Source organism: Lissotriton helveticus, chromosome 4_1 (genome assembly GCF_964261635.1).
Source record: "Lissotriton helveticus chromosome 4_1, aLisHel1.1, whole genome shotgun sequence".
Classification (NCBI taxonomy): domain Eukaryota; kingdom Metazoa; phylum Chordata; class Amphibia; order Caudata; family Salamandridae; genus Lissotriton; species Lissotriton helveticus.
In genome coordinates, this window is record NC_136063.1 from 626,634,462 (window position 1) to 626,660,701 (window position 26,240).

The window sequence follows — 26,240 nt, forward strand, 5'->3', positions numbered from 1 at the left end:
GGTCATTTGGACCGGTGCAAGGTGCCCACTAGAATAGTGGACAGCATATGCCAGACCAAATTCTCAAATATGGGTCATAAGACTAGGTGAAGCTGGCAACTGGCCTTTGTGTATTCTTTCTGGGCAGCATCACAATAGAGGTTCTAGGTGTTGGCACTGCAGGATGGGCCATCTCTGGCAGAGCTGTCACCTACCCCACTTACACTTCAATGGCACTGGCCCAACTAACACTCAAAGGACTACACACGAGCCTATTGTACCATGACTGGGACCGGGGCAGGTAGGCAGGAAATTCCCAACACTTCTATAGGGGAAAATCCAGACATTGTTTCCACTATAAAGTTGGGCACCAAACATAGAAAGGAGACCATTGGACCCACTCTTCAAAACACTTCTGGTCCTGTGGATACTACAGAAGAAGGACGACCTGCTGCTTGAGGCCTGCCATCTTTGCTAAGAAGGAAGACTGATCCTGCCTGAGCTACAGGGACTTAACAAGTACCAGAGGCCCCTATGCATCTTCCCAGCTGACCTGCTGCCTGGACCTGTAACTGGAACTGCCTGAGCCCTGCTAGGCTCTGCTGAAGAGGGTTCCTGATCCCTAGGAGAAGCCCCTCCGGTCCTGGACCCTTTGTGTGGCATCAGTTGAACTCTTGCTTAAATAAATGATGAATTAAAGACTTCTAGGACTCTTTGTGACTGTGAACGGGCTAGTTAACGACAACACTTTGCCACCCACTCTGGCTGCCAACGTGATGTTCTGGCAACCCCAACTTTTCACGCTGCAGTGACCACCATCAACGACTGGAAATGCAAGGTCTGCACTTCACGCTACAGCATTGACAGCCTGTGGTAACTGCCAACGTGAATCTCCAGCAACGACCATCCTCTATGCCCGACACGATCATTGTGCTACAGTGGCGACCATCCACTATACCATGTCTGCTTTTCACATTACAGCGGTGAACATTTGGGATGCTCTCCCTATTCATCGCGTCCTTCTCCATCATGATCTGGACTCTTAGTGCTAGACTTAGAAGGTAACTCTCTCTGCTGGAATAACCTGGCCCCGGTATCCAGCCCACTCTGCATCACGGTCAGCCTGAACTTGTGACTTTTACCCATACTTACACGACTAACTGTGAATGGCACTTTGTGCTTCAAGGTGCTACACAACCTTAAATCTGTGAAATTGCATATCTCTGGTTCTACTGATTGGATTTGTGTCATTATGATGTCAAATAATTTATTAACTTTTAATTTATTTTTTGAAATTGGTGTGGGATTTTTCTGTGTTTTGTTTCCACTTTATTGCTACATAATATTTTACACATTGTCTCTAAGTGAAGTCTGACTGCTTTTGTGCAAAGCTTCCAGAGGCTTATGCACGGAGGGTTATGCACAGGTTAATTTAGTGATTTTTGTGGTTCTCTCTGACAAGGATTGTGGCTGCTGTTTGAGTGGGGGTTCACCCCCTCAACCATCAACCCAATTTCTCGAAAAGGCATTGTGTCAAAGATGTGCCCTAGAGTGGATATGCTTGTGTACTGTCATACATTTGTATACAGATCCCCAGGCATATTGGGAAGATGCTATGATTGGGATGGTAGAATTCTCCATGTCTGAGCCAGACATACAATATATGGCCAGGTCATCCTTTGCATTTACAACCTGATGTTCAATCAAGACCAGAGAGGTGTAGATATGTCTTTATCATGTAAATCGGGTGAGCTAATTGACGGGTCAGCAATACTTTTGCATATGAAGCAACCTTCGAATGAGTTAGAATATAATTTAGAGCTTTTCATTCTTGGTTTGTCTCTGCCCCAAACAAAGCTAAGAAAGTTCTTCTCTATATTGCAAAGGATAGTTCTCTGGCAAAAGTGTGGTAACATTGTGAATAATTAGTTGGGCCTAGGAGCTAAGTTCATTTTGATTATTTGACTTTAGCCCCACAGGGGTCCTTTAGGCCTCTGTTAATGAGTCTCCCAAAATACTTTGGTTTACGAGTCAATCATTAAAAGGGTACATCGCTCACGAATGCCTTTGTAGTGAAGGGAGTCATCAGCAAAGCCTAGCATTTTGCCCCATTTATATTGTACCCTGAAAAGCCTGCAAAACAGATTTTACAGTCTACCACTGCCTTGGCAGAGGTCTCGGGCTGGGATAGCATTAGCATGATGTCATCCTCATAGTGAAATGCTTTGACTTCATTCACCAATGTTCTTATACTCTTGATCGTTTCATCTCCCAGTACGGCAAATTGCCAATGGACCTAAAGCCATAAAGAATAGTAATGGGGACAATGGACATCCTTGTCTAGTCCCTCAGTGGATCACGATAAATGTTTGCCCCCAGAGAGAACAGAAATTAAGAAAACCACTGCTGTGTTTGCTAAAATTCCCCCCAGGGTGGGCCAGGGCACGGTGATTGGCACATAGTTGTTTATTTACCACCTGTGGGGAGAGGGTGTGCATGAAGCCCTTTCACTGTGCTTATTTTACTGCCCCACGGACCCCATCTCTTGTGGCCCAGTGTAATGCATGAAGTCTTTGGGGGACCCTCTTCCCCTGAGCAAAGAGGGGCAGCAAAGAGAGAAGCGACCCGCTTCAGAGGAGAGCACTAGCACTGCTGCGCTCCCACTGGAAGCAGTGCCATCACCTGCTCCGCGTGCCTGTGGGAGCCAGAAAGGCATTGAAGCAACCTGACTGCGAGGACGTAGGAAGGAGAAGCATCATTTGTCAGCATATCTCCCCTCATTTGAGATAGCTTCACTGGCTCCCAGTGATCTGGAGGATATAGTTCAAGTCACTAGTCTAGGCTTTTAGAGTCACCAGAGATATAGGCCCTAGATACCTTAGGAAGAGGTTGCATCTATATCATCAAGCTCAGTTCCTGAGATCCATCCACCTGCAGCTCCTGTGGGTTCCACACTTCCACAAATCCCGGCAAGGTGTCAGGTCCTTTGTGGTAAAAACAGCAAAACTCTGGAACTACCTGTCAGTTCACCTTCGCAGGATGGAATCAGAACTAGAATTTAGGCGAGCTTTAAAAACCTGGCTCTTCTCTCAGGCATACCTGCCAGCCAGACACTCGTGTGAGCCTGCTGCTAGAGCTGGGACACCTCTGCAGAGGTAGCCCTGCGCTTTAGAAGCCTATTACATCACATTACATTACATTCTTGGACCTAAAGTTCTAGATTTATACTGGGAAAAACAAGACAACAAATCCCAGAATGCAATAAAAAAAATCCAGCCTGGTGCAGGTTGTCATCATTGGGCTGGATACTATATCTTGGCTATTAATGCAGTTATTTTATTAAGAAGAAGGAGGGAAACATTGCAGACTTTTAAATAGAATAGGAGGATAATATTGGGACGAGGTCTAAAAACGATGTCTTTGTATTTCTCATTCGTGGACTTCTAATTTTTATCTTGAGTGCTGGATTCTATGGGGAATTTCTTTCAAATGCTGCCTCATAAGAAGCCCATGTGCGTTGTTCCTTGTGAGTAAGGCTGAGTATTAGAGTTTAGCCTATTCAGGACATCTCCCAATTATAGGGGGCTCTCCCGCCTTGCTGATTTAGTGCATACATGCTATGTGCAATAAATAGGGTGGACGGAGCACCGACCAAACTCTAAATAACCTACCCAAGTTTTTTTGTATTAGCTGTCTTTACACCACTCTCCCAACTACTCTGTATCTCCTGCACTGTGATGAAGATGAGTGGTCTGCTCTGCTCACACAGGGGCAAGCTGGCTACAAGTGCAGTGGGGTTTTAGCACTACCGGTTCTAGGATAGCGGGGTCAGTGCTTTCAGTGGCTGGCGCAGGCAGTTTCTGCCCATTGCCGCTGCTTGACCAATGTAAATGTTGAAACATTCGATACATATATGTGAATGACACAATCCATTTTCCCCTTTATAATATTTTGATTTGTGTGCGAGCTAATTCACTGCGGCCGGTCCAAGGCGAATTAGACAGTAGAGGTCCGTCCTTACAGTGGTTGGCTCCGGCACCTTGAGTTGTCTTTGCGGCTTAACCACTGTGAATGTTCAAACAATACTATACATGAACATGCTTGAAACTAATTATTTTCCCAGTTACAATGTTTTAATTTAGGTGTGAATTGATTAAAATGTGATCATCCAAGGTGATTTGGAATTTTTCTATGATTTGTAGCACAAAGAGACTTGGGATTTTACTGCAAATGACTATGTGGCAACCAGAGACTTTGTTCAAATAGCATCATTTCGTGTGTGAACCCTTTAGCTTTTTGTGTTTTTTGGCCAACAGAAGGTTGCTATGTGGAACTTGTAGTTTTGCTGTGCAAATCTACAGGTACAAGCTCAAAAAACATGGAAATTACCTAAAAAATGTCACATGGGAGGTGCTCTTGATGGATATTTCTAGTTCTAATCGCAGAGACATGTATGGTGACTTAAGCTGGATTCCTACCTGTGGTGCAGCTCCCTTTCTGTCAAATAAACTAATTGATATTTCACTTGTCCTCCCTATTGTTTGTTGTCCGGTCCCAGCCTTACCTTTCTTCTGCTGGACTTTCACTGATGCACTGATGGATGCTATGAGATTCATCTTATCTTGGGTCTGCAGTCTCATGTGTTCTGCTCCAGATCAGCTTCTTGCTGTGAGCGAGGGAGGTAACCGCTCCTGCACAGGACTTTTAAAATGCAGCGCACTCAGAGCACAATTGTGCTTGCTGCTGCATAGCTGGCAAGGTTTCAAATAGCTATTTGTGACATTTTCAAAATTTAAGAGTAATTATGAGTGACATTTCAATGACTATGAGTGACACTTTCTCACAAGCAAAATCAAGCAATGAAGTCCAGGGAAAGAGATGAATATCAGAAATGACACTCATTTGAGCAATGAGAAACTCTAAGAAGATCTTGATACTGCGGCAAAGCACCAGAAATGGAAGGGGACTAGCCTAGGGCCCTCATAACCTGATCGACCTGCAAAAACGCATGGGTAACCATGATATTAAACTTGAACTCCGATCTTAGCAGGAGCAGTTATAATGTGAGCAGCATACATTTGTAACACTTACCAAGTCTCTGAGTCACAGTGCTGCAGCTGGGAATATATAGACCGATGGCCATGGGTCTCTGTATTCCCTTGGAGTCTGTCACCCTCCTTGGCTGCAGACAGCTGCTGTGAGTCGGGATACACTCTCACACAGTGATGATGGTGAGAGGTGCTGCTAAGAGGCATGGTAACGCTATATTGAGAGCCATGCTTGTGCCTTTTAAAAACATCCGATACAGAAAACAATGGTCCTAAACCTTCCTTCATGCAATATAAATCAATTATATCAAATTAAAACTTTTGAGCTGTGAAACACAGAAACCACATTCCCCAGTTGATTGCCCACCCTAGTCCTGAAGAAGACCCGCAGTCCGAGGCCCCAAGTACCCTCTGTGCCCCAAGTCGGGTCGAAACGTCGACACCCATACCCATCGAACCTGGACCAAAACCCCCCCATCCATGTTGTGCTAAAAAATGATACACTCTTGGATTGTGTAATATATGTAAATTGACCATGTAAACTACTAATACCGTATGGCCAGGTTGCCCAGATTGCTATTCATCTCAATCCAATCACTGAACTATCTTTAAGTAATTCTCTTATTTTCACCTGGGATCCTTCCCATTCCCCACACTTGAGCACCCACCTTTTCTGGACGTTCCCTTGGTGCATCCACTCTGAATTTTCTGTTAAAATTCATTTTTTTTTGTTTTTAAATAAATGAATGCAGTAAGATTTCAACTGCTTTTTCAATTATGATTGAATAGACTATGTTACTTAGGATATATTTGGCTGTTGCACATTATTCTCTTATATGTTTTAAATACTATGGGCAGACACTACGTGAGTTCAAAAGTTTGATTTGATATAATTGATTTATATTGCATAAAGGTAGGTTTAGGACCATAGTGTTCTGTATCGAACTGAGCCCAGGTCCAAGACTGTTATTGAGTCAACCCATTTTCTAAATGGTTTTAAAAACACCCAGCACCTGCTCTTAGACTTACACTGTGACTGGACACAAACACCGGGGGACACCCGCTCAACAGGGGCTGGGCAGGCAACAAGTGTCAAGGTCAGGAGGTGACAGGTCGAACACCGGTATCCTCCTATAATTACTCAACTCGGCGCAGGGGCAGCAGTGGCAATTAATTCCTCGGGACCTGGCCAGGCAGGAAATTGAGATTAAAAACATAACTCAGATTTTTTTTGTAGATCCTTGGGCCTTGGCACCATGTTTTCTTTTGTGCTGTTGTAGTAGCTAGTACTTTGTGAGCATGGTCTGCACACACAGCAGTGAGACTGACAGAGTAAATAAGTGCACCAGAGTGGCACGCTTTTAAGTGCCTGCTTCTTCGGAACCAAGCCCTCCTCACCTTGGGCCCACTCAGCTCCTCTGCTTTTAATTATCCTAGTTATTGCCCCACCACGGCCACCCTCCGGTTGGCAGCTGAGGTTGGCTGTGCTTGAGGTGGGGTGACAGTGCATTGGAAGGCTGGAAGTGCCAGACTACATGGAGACTGTGATGAGAAAGACCGTGGCTCCAGTGTGATGAGAGACCGTGGCTCCAGGAGAGGACTTCAGGACTTTGCTCCTGTCATCTTAAAGCTGCCATGCTGCAGGAGATGACTGTGCAGCCCGTAACGGCTGCCCCAGTCCTCATTGACCACTCAGACCCCGCGCTGCTGTAAATGAAGCTCCGATGATTGTGGCCACATACCTGCTTCAACCTCAAGTGGTCAAAAAGTCTGATTAATGCATTTTAAAGCAGTGATGCGAACCGCCACATTAAAATGCGTTAGTCTAATGTCTGAATGCGTGGTACTTGGCAGGGCTGCTGCCGTAACACTGTGCAGTAAAGGCATACACACTCATCCCCAGGCCAGAATACCATGAGCCTGCTGAGTACACCAGGATTTTATAGAGTGCATACCATCAGCCCTCGTGCTGCATGGACTTTGATGCCCAGGAGGACTTGCCAGGGCATTGTGAAGATGACATCTGAGACTGGACAAAAGAGCAACAGCTGCAAATTTCAATTGTCCATGGTGTGCTGTAAGCTCTGTCTCCCTTTCTGCTGTTTGTAAAAGAATCATAATAGAAAATAAAAAAGGATCTTTATACCTTAGCAACCTGCAAGGTCCAGGGTCGCAAAGGCAGTGCCAGCGGTAGGAAAAGATGAGCCCCTTTTTCGGCCTCAGTCCTCCCTTCTCTTCCTATCCTGACCATAGCATCCTCACAGACACACGGATACATATACACAAAAGGTCTCCAAACTTTTCTGTTGTAAAATCTACTTATGTTAATGAAAACCATAATGAGCTACTAATATCACTAGTGTTGTAACAGAGCTTGCATAAAACAAGATTACGTAGTGACCAACATATGCAAGATTATCCGCAGCGATCACATGAGATCATCAGGCAAGGTCTAAATCAGTAATGAAAACAAGGCTTTATCTATTGGGAATGGGCTATATGGATAATTCATAACAGCATTAGCTGCAATGCCCCTAGCATCAAGGCAATGACATTAGAAAAACGCCTCCCAAACACATTTATTATCACTTAATTCAACCATTTTTCTCCAAACATCAGTTTATAAATTCTGAAAATACACATATTTTCGCCTCAAATACACATTCTCAATTGTGTTATGCGCATACTGATTCATCCAAGCAAAACCTTCTAATTTTGCAGGCTTTCTGCACACAGGAGAGGAATTTGCAGGAAGCTGGAGAGCTACCAGCAGCTCACGTGCTATACTCACTGGAAAAGCCTGAGGGAGTCGTGAACAGTCCCTGGGTCACTGAGTAACACAGCCTTTCTTTTCTAAGGTAGATGTTCACATATTTCCGGTAACAGTTGGCGATGCGAGTGACTACCTGGACCAAAACCCAAACTCTTGCTAAACAGAAACCTTTTGACGTGTTTTAGTTTGACGTCAGTATCCGGCTGCTTAGGAATTTTTGTAACATTATGTCACCACTTTTAGACCACAGCAACAGCTTTTTATCTGCCTCCAAGCTATACCGTGAGATTTAAAGTGCAAATGTTGCAAAAACGCAGTAACAGTCGTGCATCATCATGTTCCCAACCAGCAATCAAAGCAGCCAGAGGCCGGTATTTATGGAGAACTGACTGACTCATCCCGAAACAAACAATTGTAGCAGAATGAGGCTGCGTCCCTGCCAAGAAGCCGCTTTCACAACGGGTAAAGGACAGCAGCGCTCACAGAATCGAACAATACATTTGCATTATTTCAAATATGTAAAGAACGCTTTCCCTTTTTCACGGTTTCTGATAACATCCGAGAATTAGTTTTCAAAAGATACACGATTAAACAAAATAAGGTAAGCGAGAGTATATGTATGCATTAGGAAGCACCTGGAATTGCATTATAATATGGTGTACTTTGGCATTTCCGTTTAGTGTCTGGTTCGACCCATATAAATTTACTTCACGGTGTTACTAATTTATTATTCAAAATAGGTATTCATTACACTCTCATACACTCTCATACTGGAAATATTGGAACCGCTCGATGGAACAGCTATCTTCACTAAGTTAGAACGTCATGGCACTTTTCACCTGCTTCTCACCAGAGGCTGGAAAGAAATGGAAGTTTGCTTTTGGTCTTTGTGGATAATACACCCGTTAACATATGTAATGGTCCTGCTGTTATTCAATGCTTTCTGGTTAGTACCATTACAGAATAAATCTGTAAACATGTATCTAATATCATCAATGAGATACAGAGCCAATATCTAGGCTATCATTTCCCGAAAATTGTCTGATTTTGAAATTAAGATTTATGCAACTAAACGGGAGCTGCAGGCCAGCTGAGACATGTTATCTCAAGAGAGACCACATCTTCTGAAGGGTAGACAGAAGTTTTTTTTTCTTAATTAACCATCTGAATCGACAAGTACTCCAGTACGTAAAATATAGAGATAGTAATGTGTTTGGACAAAATATCAAATTTGAAATATTCAGTGTTTAATTTGTAAAAGAAATTAGTGCCAGGGCTCTGCAGCTTGCACCACACATTACCCTGCCATGCTGCCAAAGATTTTAACAACACAACTACTAGCCATCACAATCTTAAAAGTGTAACAATTCGGACTATTCCAGGCCCCCAAAGCTATAAGAATAGCTTGGGAAGCAGGGAATGGTCATTTTTAATGTATATGGAATTGAAAATTAGCTGTTGTTGTGGTCATCTCTAAATTACTCAAACACCGCCACCTTGTGGCAGACTGTCACAAGTGCCAGTGTTGACAATTAACTGCCTGTGCTGAGCACCAGAAACCACTGGCTCACATTAAGCACTTGAAATACTAGAACTCCAAGATATTGGAACAAAATATTGTGAAAAACATTGTTAAGAATAACAATATTTTTGTACATAATATTGTTTTGAAGAATATTGCTGCTTTTAATATTGTTTTCAGTAATATAATGGTACAAATAAAGTTTTCTAATTATTTTAATGAATTGGGTATATTAATTTTGGTTGATAGTATTTTTGTTTTGATTATTATTTATTAGTTTTATGTCATTTGTAATTTTAAGCTATTTTTTATTTGATGCTATTTGTGACTTTTAGTGGCGTAGCTGGTTGTTGGGTTAGTAGAGGGAAGCGTGTGAAGTTATTTAGATTATAATATTGCTTAGTTTATTGCTAATTTATTTTTCATGTTTAATTTAGTTTAATTGATTATTAATTAAGCAAACCTTTTAGTGTTATATTATATTACACATTTCAATTCACATTTTATTTCTTAATCAAATTTTAATATTAGTTATAGTAAGTTATATTTTAGTAGCAGGTTGTTGGGATTGTAGGGCTATAGGGTGTGAATTTAATAAGGTTATAAACATTAAAATGTATTGGTAATTAGTTTTGAATGACTAATTAGTTATACAATGTATTGCTAACTTTGGAAATAGTTTATTACCTATGTACTTAAGTTATACATTAGTAGTGGGATGCTGGGTTTGTAGGTGTATAAGGTGGGAATTTTACTAATTTATAAAGAATTAGAAATTATTCATCATTTTTTAATTGATAAATTGTTTGATACTAAATTATGTAATCTATATTTTAGTTGTGGGTTGCTGAGTTTTTAGGGGAATATGGTAAGTAGCTGAATTATATTAAATGTTTTTTAATGCTATGTTATTTTTATAAAACAATTATGATTTGATTATTATTTATGTTCTGTTAGACCTGGCATCCTTGGCGTGGTGTCCCCAGTCTTTTTGCTTCTACCTCCTGTATGTTTGATGTTATATTGGACGTCATTTTTACTGGTTTATGTACTCTGGGCACTTTGCCACGGCTGATCAGTGCTTAAGTGCAAGTGTTCTCTGTGAAAATTGTAATACTGATTGGTTCTCCATGACTGGCATATTTGATTTACTGGTAAGTCCCCCGTAAAGTGCACTATGTGTGCACAGGGCCTGTAAGTAAAATGCTACTAGTTGGTCTGCAGAACTGGTTGTGCCACCCACATGAGCTGCCCTGTAAACTTGTCTCAGGCCTGCTATTACAGTGTCGGTGAGTTCAGTTTTAAATTACCATGTCGACCTGGCAAGTGCACCCACTTGCCAGGCCCTAACCTTCCCTTTTACTACATGTAAGGCATCCCTAAGTTAGACCCAAGGAACCCTCATGGGCAGATGCAGTGTATGCGAAAGTCAATGCATGTGCTGGTGTGTTATACATGTCCTGATAGTTAAACACTCGCAATTTTGTTTTTCACTATTGCAATAATTAGCTCTCCCATAGGCTATCATTGGAGCTGCCTTATAATATTTTCTACAAGAGTAGTTTTCAATTGGGAACAGCTAGAGATTTGGAGTTTGGGCTCCCCGAGGTCAGAATTTAAAAAAACATATTTCAGTGAAGGTGGTTTTTAGATTGTGTATTTGAAAATGCCAATTATAGAAAGTGAGCATGTTCTTGTTTAACCATGCTGTGCCTCTGCCTGCATGTGAAAGCAACGTCTCTTTAGACTGACAGTGGTCTGTTTGTGCATTGACTCCAGGCAGTCACACAATGGGAGTTAAGGTGTGGCATGCATATCCTGTTGGCCCATCACCAGGCTGATGGGCCTTCCTAAGCTAGAGTGGTGGGAGGAGCTGTCACCTGCACATGAATAAAGCTGTGCCTGGCCTCTCACAATGCTGTCTCCAATGCCCTGGAGTGTGTGGGAGCCAAATCGGGCAGGACGAGAACTTGTTCACTTTCTGAAGAATGCCTACTTCAAAGGCCAAAAGTGGTATAAGTGCTGGACCTAAACACCAGACTTTTGGAACACTTCTGGATCAAGAGGAACCTTTGCCAAGGAGAAGAGCTGTAGAGCTGTGAGGAGGAGGTCTGCACCTTTGCTGTGTGTTGCGTTGCTGGGTTGGCCTGTTGTTGCTACTTCTGCTTTGGATAGGATAAGGACTGGACTTTGCTTTGTATCCTGGTTGTGACGATTCTCCAAGGTCTTGTGTGCTTGCCTCCTGTTAAGAAGTCCCAGAGCAAGCAAAGTCTTCACCTACAGCATCCCTGAACTCCACTGCTGGGAGTTCTGACCTGTCAAGGTGTGCCAATTCCACTTCAGGGCCCTTGGAGGTTGTTCCTGCTGCAAAAATCTGCTTGAAACCATCAAAATTGATGCATCGTCCTTTCAGAGCCTGTTTTTTGGATACAGCACCATCGTGCTGGAGAAATCTCCACACATCACCATGCGGTCTAATAAATCGATGCAGTGCCTGTCCACATCTGAAGAAACCGCCGCAGCCCAAGTTCAGCGCACCGTGCCTCCAAAGTCCGAAATCACCACACTGGCTCGGACGCAGGCCCTGCTGTGCGAATGACAAGATCGACGCATCGTTGAACTGCAGCTGAAGAAATAGACACAGTGCATTTTTTTGCCACTGCATTGACCTTCAGCGCATCTGGATTTCCATGCATCGCACCTGTGCGACAAGTTTCCTGACGCATCAACCGCAGACCAGAACTGTCTTGGATTTCGACATTTAGCTTCCTCCTACAGTCTGGATTCAATGCAACATTTCTCCTATGTGCAACAGAACTGACGCATCACCTCATGAACCGATGCATTGCTGTGTTTTTCACCACTTCCCTCCTCTGTGGCTGTTGTGCCTTTTGTGTATTTTGACGCATTTGAGGGATTTTGTGTAAAATAACCACCTCCATAGAGTTCTATGGACAAAATTGCGAGAAAACTTTTAAAAGTCATATTTTAAGTTGTATATCTTAGATTTCTGTTGTTTGTGTCTTGTCTGGTTTAGATATAGATGATTTATTTTTCTAAACTGGTGTGCTGTCTATTTGAAGTGTTTTCATTGGGTTACTTTGTGTGTTATTTACAAATACTTTACACATTGCCTCTGATGTAAGCCTGACTATTTGTGCCAATCTACCAAGGGTGAGAGCAGGGTATATCTGGGTGTGTGACTCCGTTATCCTGACTAGAAAAACGGTTGCCTTCTTGGACAGGGTGCACGCTACTGCCAACTAGAGACCCCCATTTCTAACATGTGCATTAATTATTGAGTAATTGTTGTAGTTTTGTTTATTTTAATAGGCATGTCACATTTTATATGTTTATTAAATATGTATTTCTTAATGCTGTGTTATTTTTTAGGTCAGTAGGTTCCTAAGAAAATACTTTTCTTGCCTGTGCACTTTTTTTCACCTATGTCACTATACACCTTCACTGCGCCTCTTGTGTTGGAAATGAAACGATGTTCAAGGAAAAGTGATAATAATTTGAACAGACAAATTTAAAAAAGAGGCATAGTGAAACAGAGCTCTCCTTTTGAGAGCAGGTTGCTGAACATTCAAAGGTATTCTGGATGGATTACCGAAGAGTGCCGTGGTAAAGATAGTAGAGTTATGAAAATGTGAACATTCTTAAAAAACTTGATAACGCATATGAAAATATTCTATATATCTGGGCTTCCTGAAATAACTAGATTCTGGGAGGGATCCCCAGAGGGACAGTGGCATTTTCTTTCTGTACTTGCTGAGAAACATTTCAGTACCTCTATGGAAAATACGTGTCTATCCATACATTTAGTTTATATGATTTCTATAATGTAGCTACATCAGAGGTTAAAGGAGTGTTTTAAATAGAAAAGGTCAGACACTTACAAAACAACTTTTGGACACTCAAAAGATAAACAAGAAATAAATAGATCACCATAAAGAAGATACAAGGGAAGAGAGATGGGCACTTTAAGAATAACTATAGGAAGCACTGGGGATAAAGGTGCATACCCTTGATGGTGATGTCACCTACAGAGATGTTAATGTCCTTTTTAATTGAAATACATATTATGATTTTGAATAGGAATGTTTTTAGTATCCTATAGGCTTATGTTATCTACGTCAGGATACTGTATGGATGCATCCACGTAGCATCTGGAGTGCTTACTCCTGAAGACTAATCAGAGATCTTGTGTAACATTGCAGCTCTAACCATATTATGCTATTCATCATGGGTCACCTTGTTTACATGGACCAGAGGATGGAGTGTGCAGTGAAGGAATTTATTTTTAATGCAGGCCCTAGCAATGTCCTTTAATGGATATTTATTCTAATTCTGCACACAGGGGACACCTCTATGGCCATATACATGAACACATTTTCCCATAGACACAGAATGGGCAAAACCCTTTGATGCATCTGGACCCTAGAGTGTTATGGAAAAGTTCAGATTTCTAGGTCTGGGTTTTGACCGTACCGCTGTTGCTTCCAGTTTACATGCAGTGAGTTTTTGGTCTGCTCATTCCAACCACTTTCTTCAATGAGCCTCTTTTTGAAATATATTGGAACTGTGTTAATCGCGTCCTGGCTGAGCTCAGTGGAGTATTACTTCACTGCTAATTGTATTGGATGTTTGGGTGTACCCTTTAACTCAAGTGCTCTCGATGTATGGCATGAGGTATTAGCCCTCTCTGTCTAGTCAGCTGCCCTCCCCCAATGTGTCTCGCTATGTTTGTCCTCTCTGTTGCTTCTAACCACTCCCTTGTTCCCCTTTGTGTTCTTCCTTGTCCACCACTGTCTAGTATCTCCCACACACCCATTCATCCTTCTCTTGGGCCTCCTCAGTTCTCCTGCCTGAGCCCTCCTAAATCTCCTTTCTTCCTTCTCCTGTATTCTCCTTGATACTCCACTTGCCACCCTCTCACATTTCCCTCCAGCCTCTCTCTCTCTCCCGTTCCCTTGTGTGGTCCTTGTTACCCTGCGCACTAGCTAGTTTCATTACACCACGAATAGCTTCCCTTAAATGATGCCATATCTGGATATTTTTTCTTATTTTGCATTTCATAAAAGCTAAGCTGTATTGAAGGTTCCTTTGCCTTTATTACCATCCTCTTTTTGCATGTCAATAGAAGCTCATGTGGCAAGGGAGCCTTAATTATACTTTTTTGGGTCTTTCTATGTCATAGAAAATATAAAATTACTGTAATAAAGGCTCCCCCTTCACTCCGCCCTTTATTTGATATCGAAACAAAAACAGAAACACATCAAAGGCAAGGGAGCCTTCAACATAACCCACCTGTCATTTCTTGCCTGGCTGTAATGTGTGTATGCTGCATGCATTGAGACATTAATCCCAGGCCTACTAAAATGTATTGGGCTGGGCCATGAATTTATTCATGAACCCCCTGAAAATGGTGATAGGTGAGAATCTTTTCAGGTTAGTAAAGTTCTGAAAAGTAACAAAACCTGAGGAAGGCACTAATTTGGTGACAACTGTTAAGCAATTCCGATCCCAGGAACTCTAATCTACCCGAGGATCTATTTACTACACAGGAGGAATTATGATGGATATATGTTTGTGCTTTATCGTTTTCATTTGCTACACATCTCTTAATGCTTGGGAAGGTTTTCTAGAAATGTATGTGTTTTCTCAACAGAGCACGCAAAATACTGCTAAAATCTGATACAGTTGGTTCATAATTTTATCAAAATGTTGTGTTTTTATTTCCACAATTAGCTCATATAATTGTGAGAGTTTGCTTATTTTCTTTGTTCTTCCAGCTCCACCTCATACACTGGAATTCTACACTTTACAACAATCTTAATGAGGCGCTGGGGAAATCTTATGGAGTAGCCATAATTTCGTTATTTGTCCAGGTGAATATTCTCATTTTCTATTGTATTATCCCTTGCTGTTGTTGCATGCGGTTTTCATTCAATTCATTGTTTTCTGAATTTCCTTATTAGCAATTTAATTTTTTTTTGCATCCTTCAATGAAGAAAAACTAATAGAATATATATTTGTTTGTTCTGAAACATCAGCTATTCAGAGATAATCAAAATAAGTCATGCAGCACTTTAGACCCTTTTTCTGAAAGTAAGTACTTACATTGTTGGTGTAAAATTGGGATATTCGTCAATTCTTTTGGAGGTCTAGAAATTTGCATATACAATAGTATGGGACTAAATTAATTACATGACACATCAAAAGGAACTCAATTATTAAAGTGCTTAGTTGAACTCTCCTGCTTTCCATTTCCAGAACAGAACATCTTAGAATCTCATTAATTACTTAAAACTCCAAATTTGGGAATAGAGGGTGAAAGGAGTGATCTAGGGAGAAACTTGAGGGGCACAGACAATATGGCTACCTGCCATATTAACTATTTTTCTAGAGTTAAGATATATACACCATGACAGGGTGCCCAAAGGACCGGCATTTCTTTGAAGTAGCTGGGTACAGCCTGCTTTTCAATGTGGTGGTGGTGGGATGGTGTTTCCCAGGTCCTCCCAAGTCCATCCAAAATGTGTACTGGTTGTCAGGACTATGAAAAGGAGCTAAGGGCAGCTATACTTTCTTCAGCTCCTCTCTAGCCATGCCCATTAGCTCCATCCACTTTTTTATGTTGGAGGGAGAAGAGAAGGTGATTAGACAGAGCAGCCCACCTCACCTCTCCCTTCCTCCTAACCTATCTTCCACACCACCAATATGGAGAATTGAACATGGAGGTGGAATTTGAAATGAAGCGATTAGGTTGTTCCTAGTCCCTTATCTTCCAATTCCCACACACTGTTTCAATTTCAAAGAGTCCTACCAAAGACCAAGATGCTATTTGGATTTTTTCTTATTGTTAGAAAATTTCCACAATGTTGCCTGCTCTTTGGGGCACAGATTTGCAATTCTGTGTCCCTCCAAGAAGCCAGATGTTGTTTGGATTTTTCTTAGTACAATAAAATCCAAACAGTGTCTGACTATCTGCAGAGACACATAAATGTAGGTGGCCAGCATGGAACCAGGTGGCTCATTTAATAAGAGTTGGTGTAGGGCAGCGCCTCAAGTAATTTTTCAGTGCTGCCCCACACCAATTCGAAAGTCAAGGAATACACCACGTTTACAAGATACGGTTTGTTCCTGTCCTTTCAGTCCTTTCAGCTAGTGCCAGCGTACAATTTGCCACTGTGCGCCAATGCAGATACCTCTGTGTTGTTTAATCCACACAAAGAAGGGAGAGAGGTTGCATTCCTACCCCGACCTCCCCAGTACAAATACAATTCACACAACAGAGAGGTAGGAATGTGTACTATGGTTTAGTAGTGGCATGCGCTTTGTGAAAAAGACTGCCCTCACTTCCAAACTGTGACATGCTTCATCATCAGGCTTGCTAACTGACATCCCTGCGCAGAACAACACCTGGGGCAGACCAAAGGGGAGGGGAAGACAATACAAACATAAAATAGCGTGATCAACAATGAATGTGCAGTTCGTGAAGGTGAACATTAGCTCGGTTGTGTCCGTGGTATTATTTTATTCCTGGACCACCGGCCAGAGTTAAAAACGTGAAGGATGGTGGTGAAAAGAGAAAATTAGAATCAATTCACCCCCCCTTACTGTAAAAGTGTCGACATGTTTCTGCCGATTAGACTGCGCCCTCAGTGTTGGGTCACTCCGGCATTTATCAGGACCATCAAGATCACACTCAAGACACCCTCCAGTACTATTTAGGATTTTAATATAGCAAAGGGTTTAATAAATCACACTCTTTAGTAATCGAGTTCCATCAGTAAGTAGACTTGAACTGACAAGGGAATAGGAGTGGTTCCCTGTAGTCACACATTTGTCAAGGTGAGACTGCTGCCCGGCACTCCCCTTCTTACGCTGTGAGGTTTTGTTGGTATGATTATTTTTGTGCAGGATGGAGCACCTTTCTTCACAAAAACAATCACACGAGGTGTTTTCTTCATCCAGATTGCAGCACTTGTGAAAATGAAGAAAAAAATAGGATAATGTAAACATTTCTTCTCATTATGCCTCGTCTAGGATGGCACATGGTTTTAGCACTGCCCCAGGTTTACAAGATATTGTAAATCTGGGGCAGCATCAAAGTCCAAGGGTGTTGTGGGGGAACACCCACCGCAACACCCATGGAATGTCTTTTTTACACAGAGTAAGGCAAGACAGCGGCTTGTGCTGGTTTACCTTACTCCATATCGACGAGGCCATGAAAAGCCAACCAGAGTGGATTTTCATGGCCTCGTATATATGGGTCTGCACTAGGGCTGGGCAGTAAATTCCGTTCCGCCCATGGAATTTGCAGAATTTGGGTAATTTCGCGTTCCGTGGAGAACGCGAAATTGCCTAAAATTCTGCATTCCGCGACTTCGCGAAATCTCGTACTTGTTCGCGTTCTCAAATGCGTGTTCACTAGATATTTCCCCCAAACACGCATAAAGCAATTGCGAACAGTAAAAAAGCATTGCGAACAAGCAATTCCACATGTTCGCAAAATTTCTGCATGTTTGCTGAGATTTTTTACAGTTTCGCAGAGATTTGCGTAACACGATTACGCAAATTCCGCCCACCCCTAGTCTGCACAATTTTAAGGGTTTACCTAAACCTTCAGGGTACCTGATTCACAAAGGCAAACTTACACTTTTGTGTAAGTTTACGATTGATTGCTATTCACAAAGGGATTTATGAGTTGTATGTTTATGAGTGAGGAGTATCTGCACATAAAAAGATACAGTCTGATCTTTTTATGTGCAGAAACTCTGCACTCATAAAGATACTACATCCAAATTCCTTTGTGAATCCCAAACAATCGTAAGCTAACACAAAGAGTGTATGTTTACCTTTGTGAACCAGTCCCACTGTGAGTATACTTCAGACATCCTTCAGAACGGAGTCCAGAGTGTGGTTCTAAATTTGCTTACAAGGTATGAGGTTATCAGGACAGTCTGTACTGAGTAACCCCAGTCGAGCAGTATAAATTTACTTGAATGGCACATACCTTTCAGTGGTACTAATTAGTCTACTTCAGAGAGTCTGCCGTTGATGGCAGACATTTTTATTGTCCTGGTAGTGCAGTGAATCTGTATGTTCTGATCCATATCTTGTTATGTTCCATATAGGTACCCCAATCTCGGCTCAAGTACTGAATGCACCTTTCACCTACATTCCCCTGATATTACACTGCATAACGGTTCTTAGTACTGATCTTTTACCTAGTTACAGTAATGCTAAAGATGACATGGGGTTTACTCTGAAAAGCTTAAGCCTCATTCATTACGCATTAGAATTCTCAGAATCACAGCAGGACAGCAGGCCTACTATCTCCGGCATAATAACTATGCACTAGGGTCATTCCTTCCGTCATCTCAGTGCAAGATGACACAGCAAGGTATATCCCCAGTGAGTACCACTTTGGATATATATACATCATATTTTGCTGAGGTAGCCAGAGGAGAAAAGGATTTCCATGCCGACACACTAACAGGCGACGCTGAGCCTCCTGCGAGCAGACACTCCAGTGGTCTGACATCCCTTGCGAGGTGTCCACCTCAAGACCAAGACAGGGACCCACAGTCTCTCACTTCAGGTAATGGGGTTGACTTTATCCTAGAGGTATTCTTGGCTTTTACACCTACATATATGCTAGGTACATCTAGTTAGGGTCACATCATAGGAGTACACATTTTACTACTGTCACGTATTTTACATACTTGCTTGTATTCATTGTTTTAGCACAATGGTAGAAATCTACCAACCTATTTGACATTAAAATGACGCAGGTTTAATAAATGCTTATTGAAAATCCTCCCCACTGTGTCTTCTGTGTACCTCTCTGAGACAAAGTGAGCACGAGTGATTGAACGGAAAGTAACACTGTTTCCACGGTCCTGAGGGATCAGGCTTGTCATGTTCGATAGTTGCCAAGAACTATTCTCTCCTTGGTTAGAGGGGTTTTTAGTGGCTCTGTGAGCTAGCTGGTGAATAGGCTAACATACCTGGCAGGGGTGTCTAGAATCAGTTCGGACACCAGTCCTACAGTGTATGTTGTCTAAACTTGCAGATCCTATATAGATTTATAGGAACTACACGATAACCTGTTGCAAATTAGCTCATTATCTGAATGGTGAACTCGGCCCACGTCATTTAATCGTTTCAACATAAGTACACTAGTTAACTACATCATTCATTCTAGCCATTCCAGCTGTTGATGAGTTAAGGTAAATTATTATTTGCACTGTGCCATCATTGGGCCACTGTCCTTTGAGAGGATGACCCTGATATTCCCAGTGATTCACTCAGGAAACAATAAACATTGTATTGCTTAAAGGGCAGACAGAAGGACTGACAAGAATGCTGTAAAAGACATTTGCCTCATATGTGGAATTTCCTGTTTAGTGCTGAAGTTGAGGCATGTAAATTAATTTCATATAGTGTCCTTATAGCCCAAGATGAAATTTCATTTTGCACATACTTTTGCCCATTTATTTTACAATGTGCTTTTGCCTTTGGGTTCAATAGAATATTAACATGTGGTTGAGTTCCGGATTACCAAACAGGTAAAGTAGGCATCGGTCTAAGGGCCCCACTCCTTTTAGGGTCCCTGCGACAATGGATCAAAATAATATTGATTTGATCTTCAAACAAAATTACAATCAAGCTTTCTTGAATTGTTTCCAAAAGATAAAAAAATGAATAAGCTCAAAGTAACGATAACTTTACATTAAAGACTCTATATAGAAAATACTGCATTAATGTAATGTACTCATTAACAACTTGAAGTACAAAAACCAGAGACACTGCATCAGATTCACATAACAGTTTGTCTCTGAAAGCTCATCTTCTGGCACCTGGCAGTTTGTAAAAAAATCTGATGAAAACTATGTGCGTGTACAGTAGTGATGGCCATCTCCAAAATTAAAAATGTATTAGGAGAATATTTGCAAGGGGTCCCGAAATTGCGACTGCCTACGGGCCTCCGCAGGGTTTAATCCAGCATTTATAAGGTTCTTTAATGGTCTCCGTGTTCCTTCAGGGAGGAAGACATAGGAGCCAATTAGGATGTGGGCGGAAGCTTCCGCCCAACACCGACTCAGAATCAGGACCAACCGACTCGCGGTTGGTGATTCCCCTGCATTAGTATGCGACTGAACACTGTTCGGTCGGATTCTCATTTTTCCTATGGGAGCTCGTGTTCCACCCGACAACCAGCCGTAACAGAGGCTCCAATGGGGAAATGGGGTGTGTGTGTAAAACCCTGTACCCTGTCGCAGGCACCCCACGGTGCCTGCCACACAGTGCAGGGCTTTACAGGGGGGTCCCTTCGTTACCCCCTCAGCCCCCAACCGGAGTTTGCAGGATGAAGGGGGTCCTGCTAGGGGCCCCCAAAGTCACTTTCCAACAGCTTTTTTGTGTCAGACAGGCCGAAGCAGAAAGGCTGTTGGAAATCAACATCATAATCCCGAGGACGTAAACGATGGGGTTCCGACTGACACGAATACTCAGAGAGTCGGTCAGAACCGATTCGGAATGACTGTGCAGTTTACCTTCCTACTGCGAACATCATAATTGGGCGGGCGGATTGGTAACCGACTGAGTTGGTCGGAAGGGCTCCCACATGGTCGAGGAGATTCCGACTGTCGGTAGGAGGCTTTCTGCCTGACATCGTAATCTGCCCCTTAATGTGCTCCTAAACTCCACCTTTGAATGAAGCAGGCACAAAGGGTTGCTTTTTTGTTAAAATACTTGCTGCCCTAAAGGGAGATCAGAGGGGGGAAGAGAGGATTGGGGTACAAAGCCTGTCACAAGCATTCCTTGGAGGGAAAAACAAGCGCATTTATCGCTACTGTATATCCATCCTTAAGGGGGCATAGTGCTAGCATAGGAATTAGGACTAGATATTACAACGTCATGGCTTCCAACAATGCCCTTTTACCTGTAGAACACCACTTCCAGCAAAAAAAGTCATTGTGTTGATATATCTCAGCTGAATGATATATTCAATCATATTAGCCAGAGTCCCGCATTTGGAATTACATGGTTCCTTCTTGTTTATTTGCTGATTATTTTTTTTAATTATTTTATTTTTTACATTGTACCAGTATGAAACTTTTGGTCAGTTCGCAGCACAAGACATGCAGTTGAAAATTAAGGAAGTGGCTATAGTTGTGTTGGTATGTGCTCTGGATGAGGGAAATATGGTTCAATTAGTTATTGGATTAAAGACCAGGATTCGGGTGTATGTTTGATGTCAGCTTCTCAGCTTAGATGCCAGTAGTGGTAGAGAGATTTGAAGGGAACATTGGCTAACAGACAGTCAGCACTTGATTCCAGCAAATTCAAGAGGGTCATCCTGCATGATATTAATATTTGTTGTGTATAGCATCATGCTTTTCAGTCATGTAGTTGTCTGGGATTTTAAACAGGTGTTTTTGCAATTTTTCAAAGGATAGTAATCCGAGGAATAGCGAGTGTTCCTGAGCTTTAGGTCCTGCAGTCCCAAGCATCTGTTTCTGTGTGTGACTCTCTTCACTTTGGCAATCAGCTGAATTGAAAGAATTGACATTCACAGTTGGAAGGTAGTGTTTGGAATGTTTCCACTCATGTTCTAGCCCTGTGTTGCAACATGATTTATATGCTTTACATAGTAGTTTGCATTTTTTCCTATATACCACAGGTAAACATCACCGTTTTGTAATGCAGGCTTACTATGGTCTCATTTCCTCTACCTGTGAGCCAGCCTTGGTGCATTATATTTGCATTCATTGTAGCTTGTCAGTGTGATTTAACAAGAAGAAATGTTTGGACGTCAATGAAATAGTTGAGTCAAGGCCATGTCTAATGTCCTGGTCAGTTCCGCTCCATGCTCTTCTGGGGAAGACCCCATTGACCACTTTAATTAGTTAAGCTTGGGTCATGATATATTTCCTGGTCAGTACCCATTCTCAGCTGCAGGATGACCCCTTCCGATCAACCTGAAGTAGTCAAGCTAGATAATGACGAATGGCCTGACCAGTCCTGCTCAATGTTCTCCTGGAAGAGGACCCCTTTAGACATCATTCAGTAGTAGAGCCAGTGCCTTGACTAGTGGACTGGTCGATTCTACTGGATAATCTGCAGAAGGAGGACATCATTACACTGCGTCGAAGTAGTTGAGCTATAGGCCATGAGTAAAGGCCTGGCCAACCCCACTCAATGCTCTGCCACACGGGTTGTAGAATCTCGTAGAGTGGTGACATGTGCAAGCTCGTTCCTGAGGTGCCTCTTTGCTACTGCCGCATACCAGGAATGGAGTGCATTGCCTATTGCCACATAAATGATAACCAAAGATTTAAATAGATGTATACATTATGCATAGTAGGAGTTTCTAGACATTAACACAGCAAACTTTATTCAAGGAAAACCAGGAAGAGGAATGTCTAGTACTCATTATTCGATAGCTGTCCGACAGTAAAGCTTCATGTCCATCTCAGCTGGAGGGCTGTGCCTATAATCCACTCCAATAGCAAAAGACACAAAATTAATGGACGGAATGCACAACAAAACCGGTCCTAGGATGCTTGTTTCCAGTCCAGGGAGGACGTGGCCTGGCAGTTCGGGCTGGACTGTTCCCATTGGGCGCAGGGTCAAGACTGATTTGGATATGGCTGGGTCCAAACTGGAATGGCATGGTTAGCAAAGATACAATGGATTTAGGCCCATATCTCTGTACGGGGGTGAATGTATGACATTGTTCTGTATTCTGTCCATCAATTGTTGTTTTTACATATAATCCACTCCATAGCCAGACTGCAATGGGAGGTCATTCAGAGATTCTCAGGCAGGATGCCTCATCACTTTTGTTGTCATGCAGTACAGTTTTGCAACAGAGTGTTCATGTGGTTAACCGCTCTTTTCTCCTCTCTCTTGTTTTCTCCTCACGTGCTGTTGCATTAGATAGGAAAAGAACATTTGGGCCTTAAGGCAGTTACGGATATTCTCCAGGACATCCAGTACAAGGTAAGGCATTGTTTGACTGAGCGAAGCACACTGGCTGTGTTGAACCTGCTTTACAAACATAGGAGCGACATTGAATTGTGGTTTCACACTTATTGCAAATGCTTTTACATGTGTCCCACTAAACACAAGGCATTCTTATCTAGCAGGAAGCTTGTGCACTTCCAGTTGCTTGCACATATCCGGTTGTGAGTGGGTAGAATTTTACTGAATCAGGATATGTTGAGTCAGTGATAATACACATGCGTATTGGAAGCAATCTCAGTGCTAACCCACACACAGTAGCTTGCTAATTCGGAGGATACATGGAGGGACTCAGATTATAGAGCAGATAACCGTGTGATCGATTTACAGTCTGTTTTAAAAATGACAATTAGCCACCGTAAAGTAGAATACTGGAATATTAGAAGCTCCACTGGAGATAATGGAGTGGCTCAGGATCGTTAATGGCTGGTATAAACCAGCTTCAACATTCCAAATGTTTGTTTTTCTGTTTCTGCCTCTATAATGTAGAACAATCTGCCCTAAGAGTGAGGAATGTTCTAACAGCATTATACTCTTTCTGCCTTGGACTGTACTGGTTGTTAGAGGCATGCTCCTTCAATATTGGCCCTCGCCCGTGGCTCATACCAATAATTCAGGTAGAGGGCCTTTAACCATCAGTAGAGCACTGACTAGAGGGCTGAAGCGCCATATTAAATAATGCATTTCTGATGTTAATTGTGCCCTCACCTCAGGCTCTCTATTTCCAAGTCCTGCTTCCAACCACGATGGTGGGTGGAATGACATGGACAATAGCTGCCAGGACAACGCGTTTCTCCTATTGGCTGTACGATTCCCATTAATGCTCAGGCTCGTCCTATTCAAGTCTATATGTACTGCCCTATTATAGGGTGATCTCAGACACTACCTCAGTGGAAAGAAAGCGTCCAGCATGCCATTTTCTGTCAGTGGTAATGCTGGGGGTCACTCGAACTGTTCATGCACACAATAATTGCGTGCACATACTACCCCTCCCAATCCCCCACCCCTTGTGTAATTATATAGGGCAGGAAAATGGATGACATTTGTGTCCAAAAAAGAATATTCTATAACTAACGATTCAAATGTAAACATGTATGTTCATTTCTGCAAGCAACATTGTCCATAGGTCAATGCAGTTGTAACATATCAATTCAATAAATCTTTATTCGGATACATTTATCGTGTCCATAAAAGCACAGGTCAGATCAATCAATTTTACAAAATGCTTAAAAAATCTTTAAAATACATGCGAATACAGCACTCAGAGAAAAAAAAAAGAGAGAGGCATGCAGAATGTGCAAATAGGTTAATTATTACCAATCACTTGTAACCATATTTTGCCGAGATAAACTAAAATTCATCCTACATTCATCTCCCATAGTGGTGCGTGCACGAACAGCTGCTTTCAAAAACAACATACTCGAATAATCAGAACATCTTCTTCCAGACTAAGAATTTTAGTATAAACTGTTTTATGGTCAATGATGGCACTCTCCTTAAAAAACTGGATTAAAAACAGTTTGGTATACACCTGATAAAATTACAAAAGAATAAAAAGTGGACCATGGTTTGCTTACTATGAATGTCGCATGGGCACGTCATTTGCTCAAGTTTAGTACTATGCCCTAACGGAAAACAAAGCATATATTTCATAGTGTCCGCTCTTAACCGAAACAATAGTCCTCTTTCCCATCGATTAATATTCTTCAGGAGATAACCTGATGGCAGTTTGGGTAAAATGTTCTCTATTGACATATACCTCTCTACTGACTGTTTGGGCATCTCTTCAGTCTGTCTCGACATGGTTTACGTTTCATATAGCATCCCCTGAAGTGATTTTTTATTTACACTGCCCAATTCACTAGGATTTAGAAAGAGGTGCTCAAGATTTACACTGGACAGGCTTTCTCGTACAGCCGAGAGCCATGGTATGTCCATCCCCTTGTCGCAATTAAGGCAGTCAGAGATTATACTTTGTGTTAATGTTGCCGCAGGGTTCTGCTATACTTTGAGCCAGAAAATAGCTGGCCGGGCTCTAATGAAGTCTTCTATATATGTCAACTTTAGCTCCTCATGACAAACATACTTATAAGCAGTGATCGGGGCGCCTAGCAATTTACTACAAAATCTATTTTCCTCGGTTCGGATACCCTTACAACCTGAGTATCCTCAAACCTCTGCCCCATAGGTTGCCACCGGAATACATTGTAATTTGAAAATGTTCATGATGGATAATACTACCTCAGCCTTTCTTGGTTGAGGTAATGACAATACAGAGTTGATAGCTTTAGCAAATTTGCCTCTACTTTGTGAAATATGAGTAGTCCACAGGCCATTAGCTGCAAATACCATGCCCAAATAGGGAAAGGTGCAGACACTTAGTAGTTGTTCGTTTCCTATGGTAAATGATTTGATAAAGTGCTTCTTTGGACTAAAATACATTAAAAAGGATTTATTAAAATTGGTGCGAAGATCTAAAGCCGCCATAAAATCAACAAAACCCTTTATTAAAGTGCGTAGTGCTTTTGGGGTGCGGCCAATTAAGACCGCATCGTCTGCATATAATAGGGTGGGGAGTGTGCTGCCATTAATCTTTGTGAGCTTAGACAGTGAGTTATGCAATTCATTAATTTATAGAATAAATAGCAGTGGGGCCAGTACGCACCCCTGCCTGATTCCTCTGTCGACGTTGATATCCCCAGACACCTCCCCGTTTTTGCCAATACGCACCCGTGCCTTTAAGTCCCTATGTAAATACGCTAAAAATGAATTAAAACTTCGTCCAACCCGTATTTTAAAAGATTAGACAAAAGATGTGACCTGTTTACAAAATCGAAGGCGGAACTTAAATTTATGATACCAAATAAATAGGGGA

The 26,240-nt window shown here is 42.0% G+C and overlaps 1 protein-coding gene across 1 annotated transcript in view; it reads left to right on the forward strand.

The window, feature by feature from the left end:
* Positions 1-26,240, forward strand: part of CA8 (carbonic anhydrase 8 (inactive)) — a 698,424-nt gene that overhangs the window by 419,323 nt on the left and 252,861 nt on the right. Inside the window, exons 4-5 of the mRNA XM_078685647.1 lie at positions 15,121-15,216; positions 23,282-23,344. Of these exons, the coding sequence (XP_078541773.1) occupies positions 15,121-15,216; positions 23,282-23,344 (159 nt within the window). The remainder of the gene's footprint in view (positions 1-15,120; positions 15,217-23,281; positions 23,345-26,240) is intronic.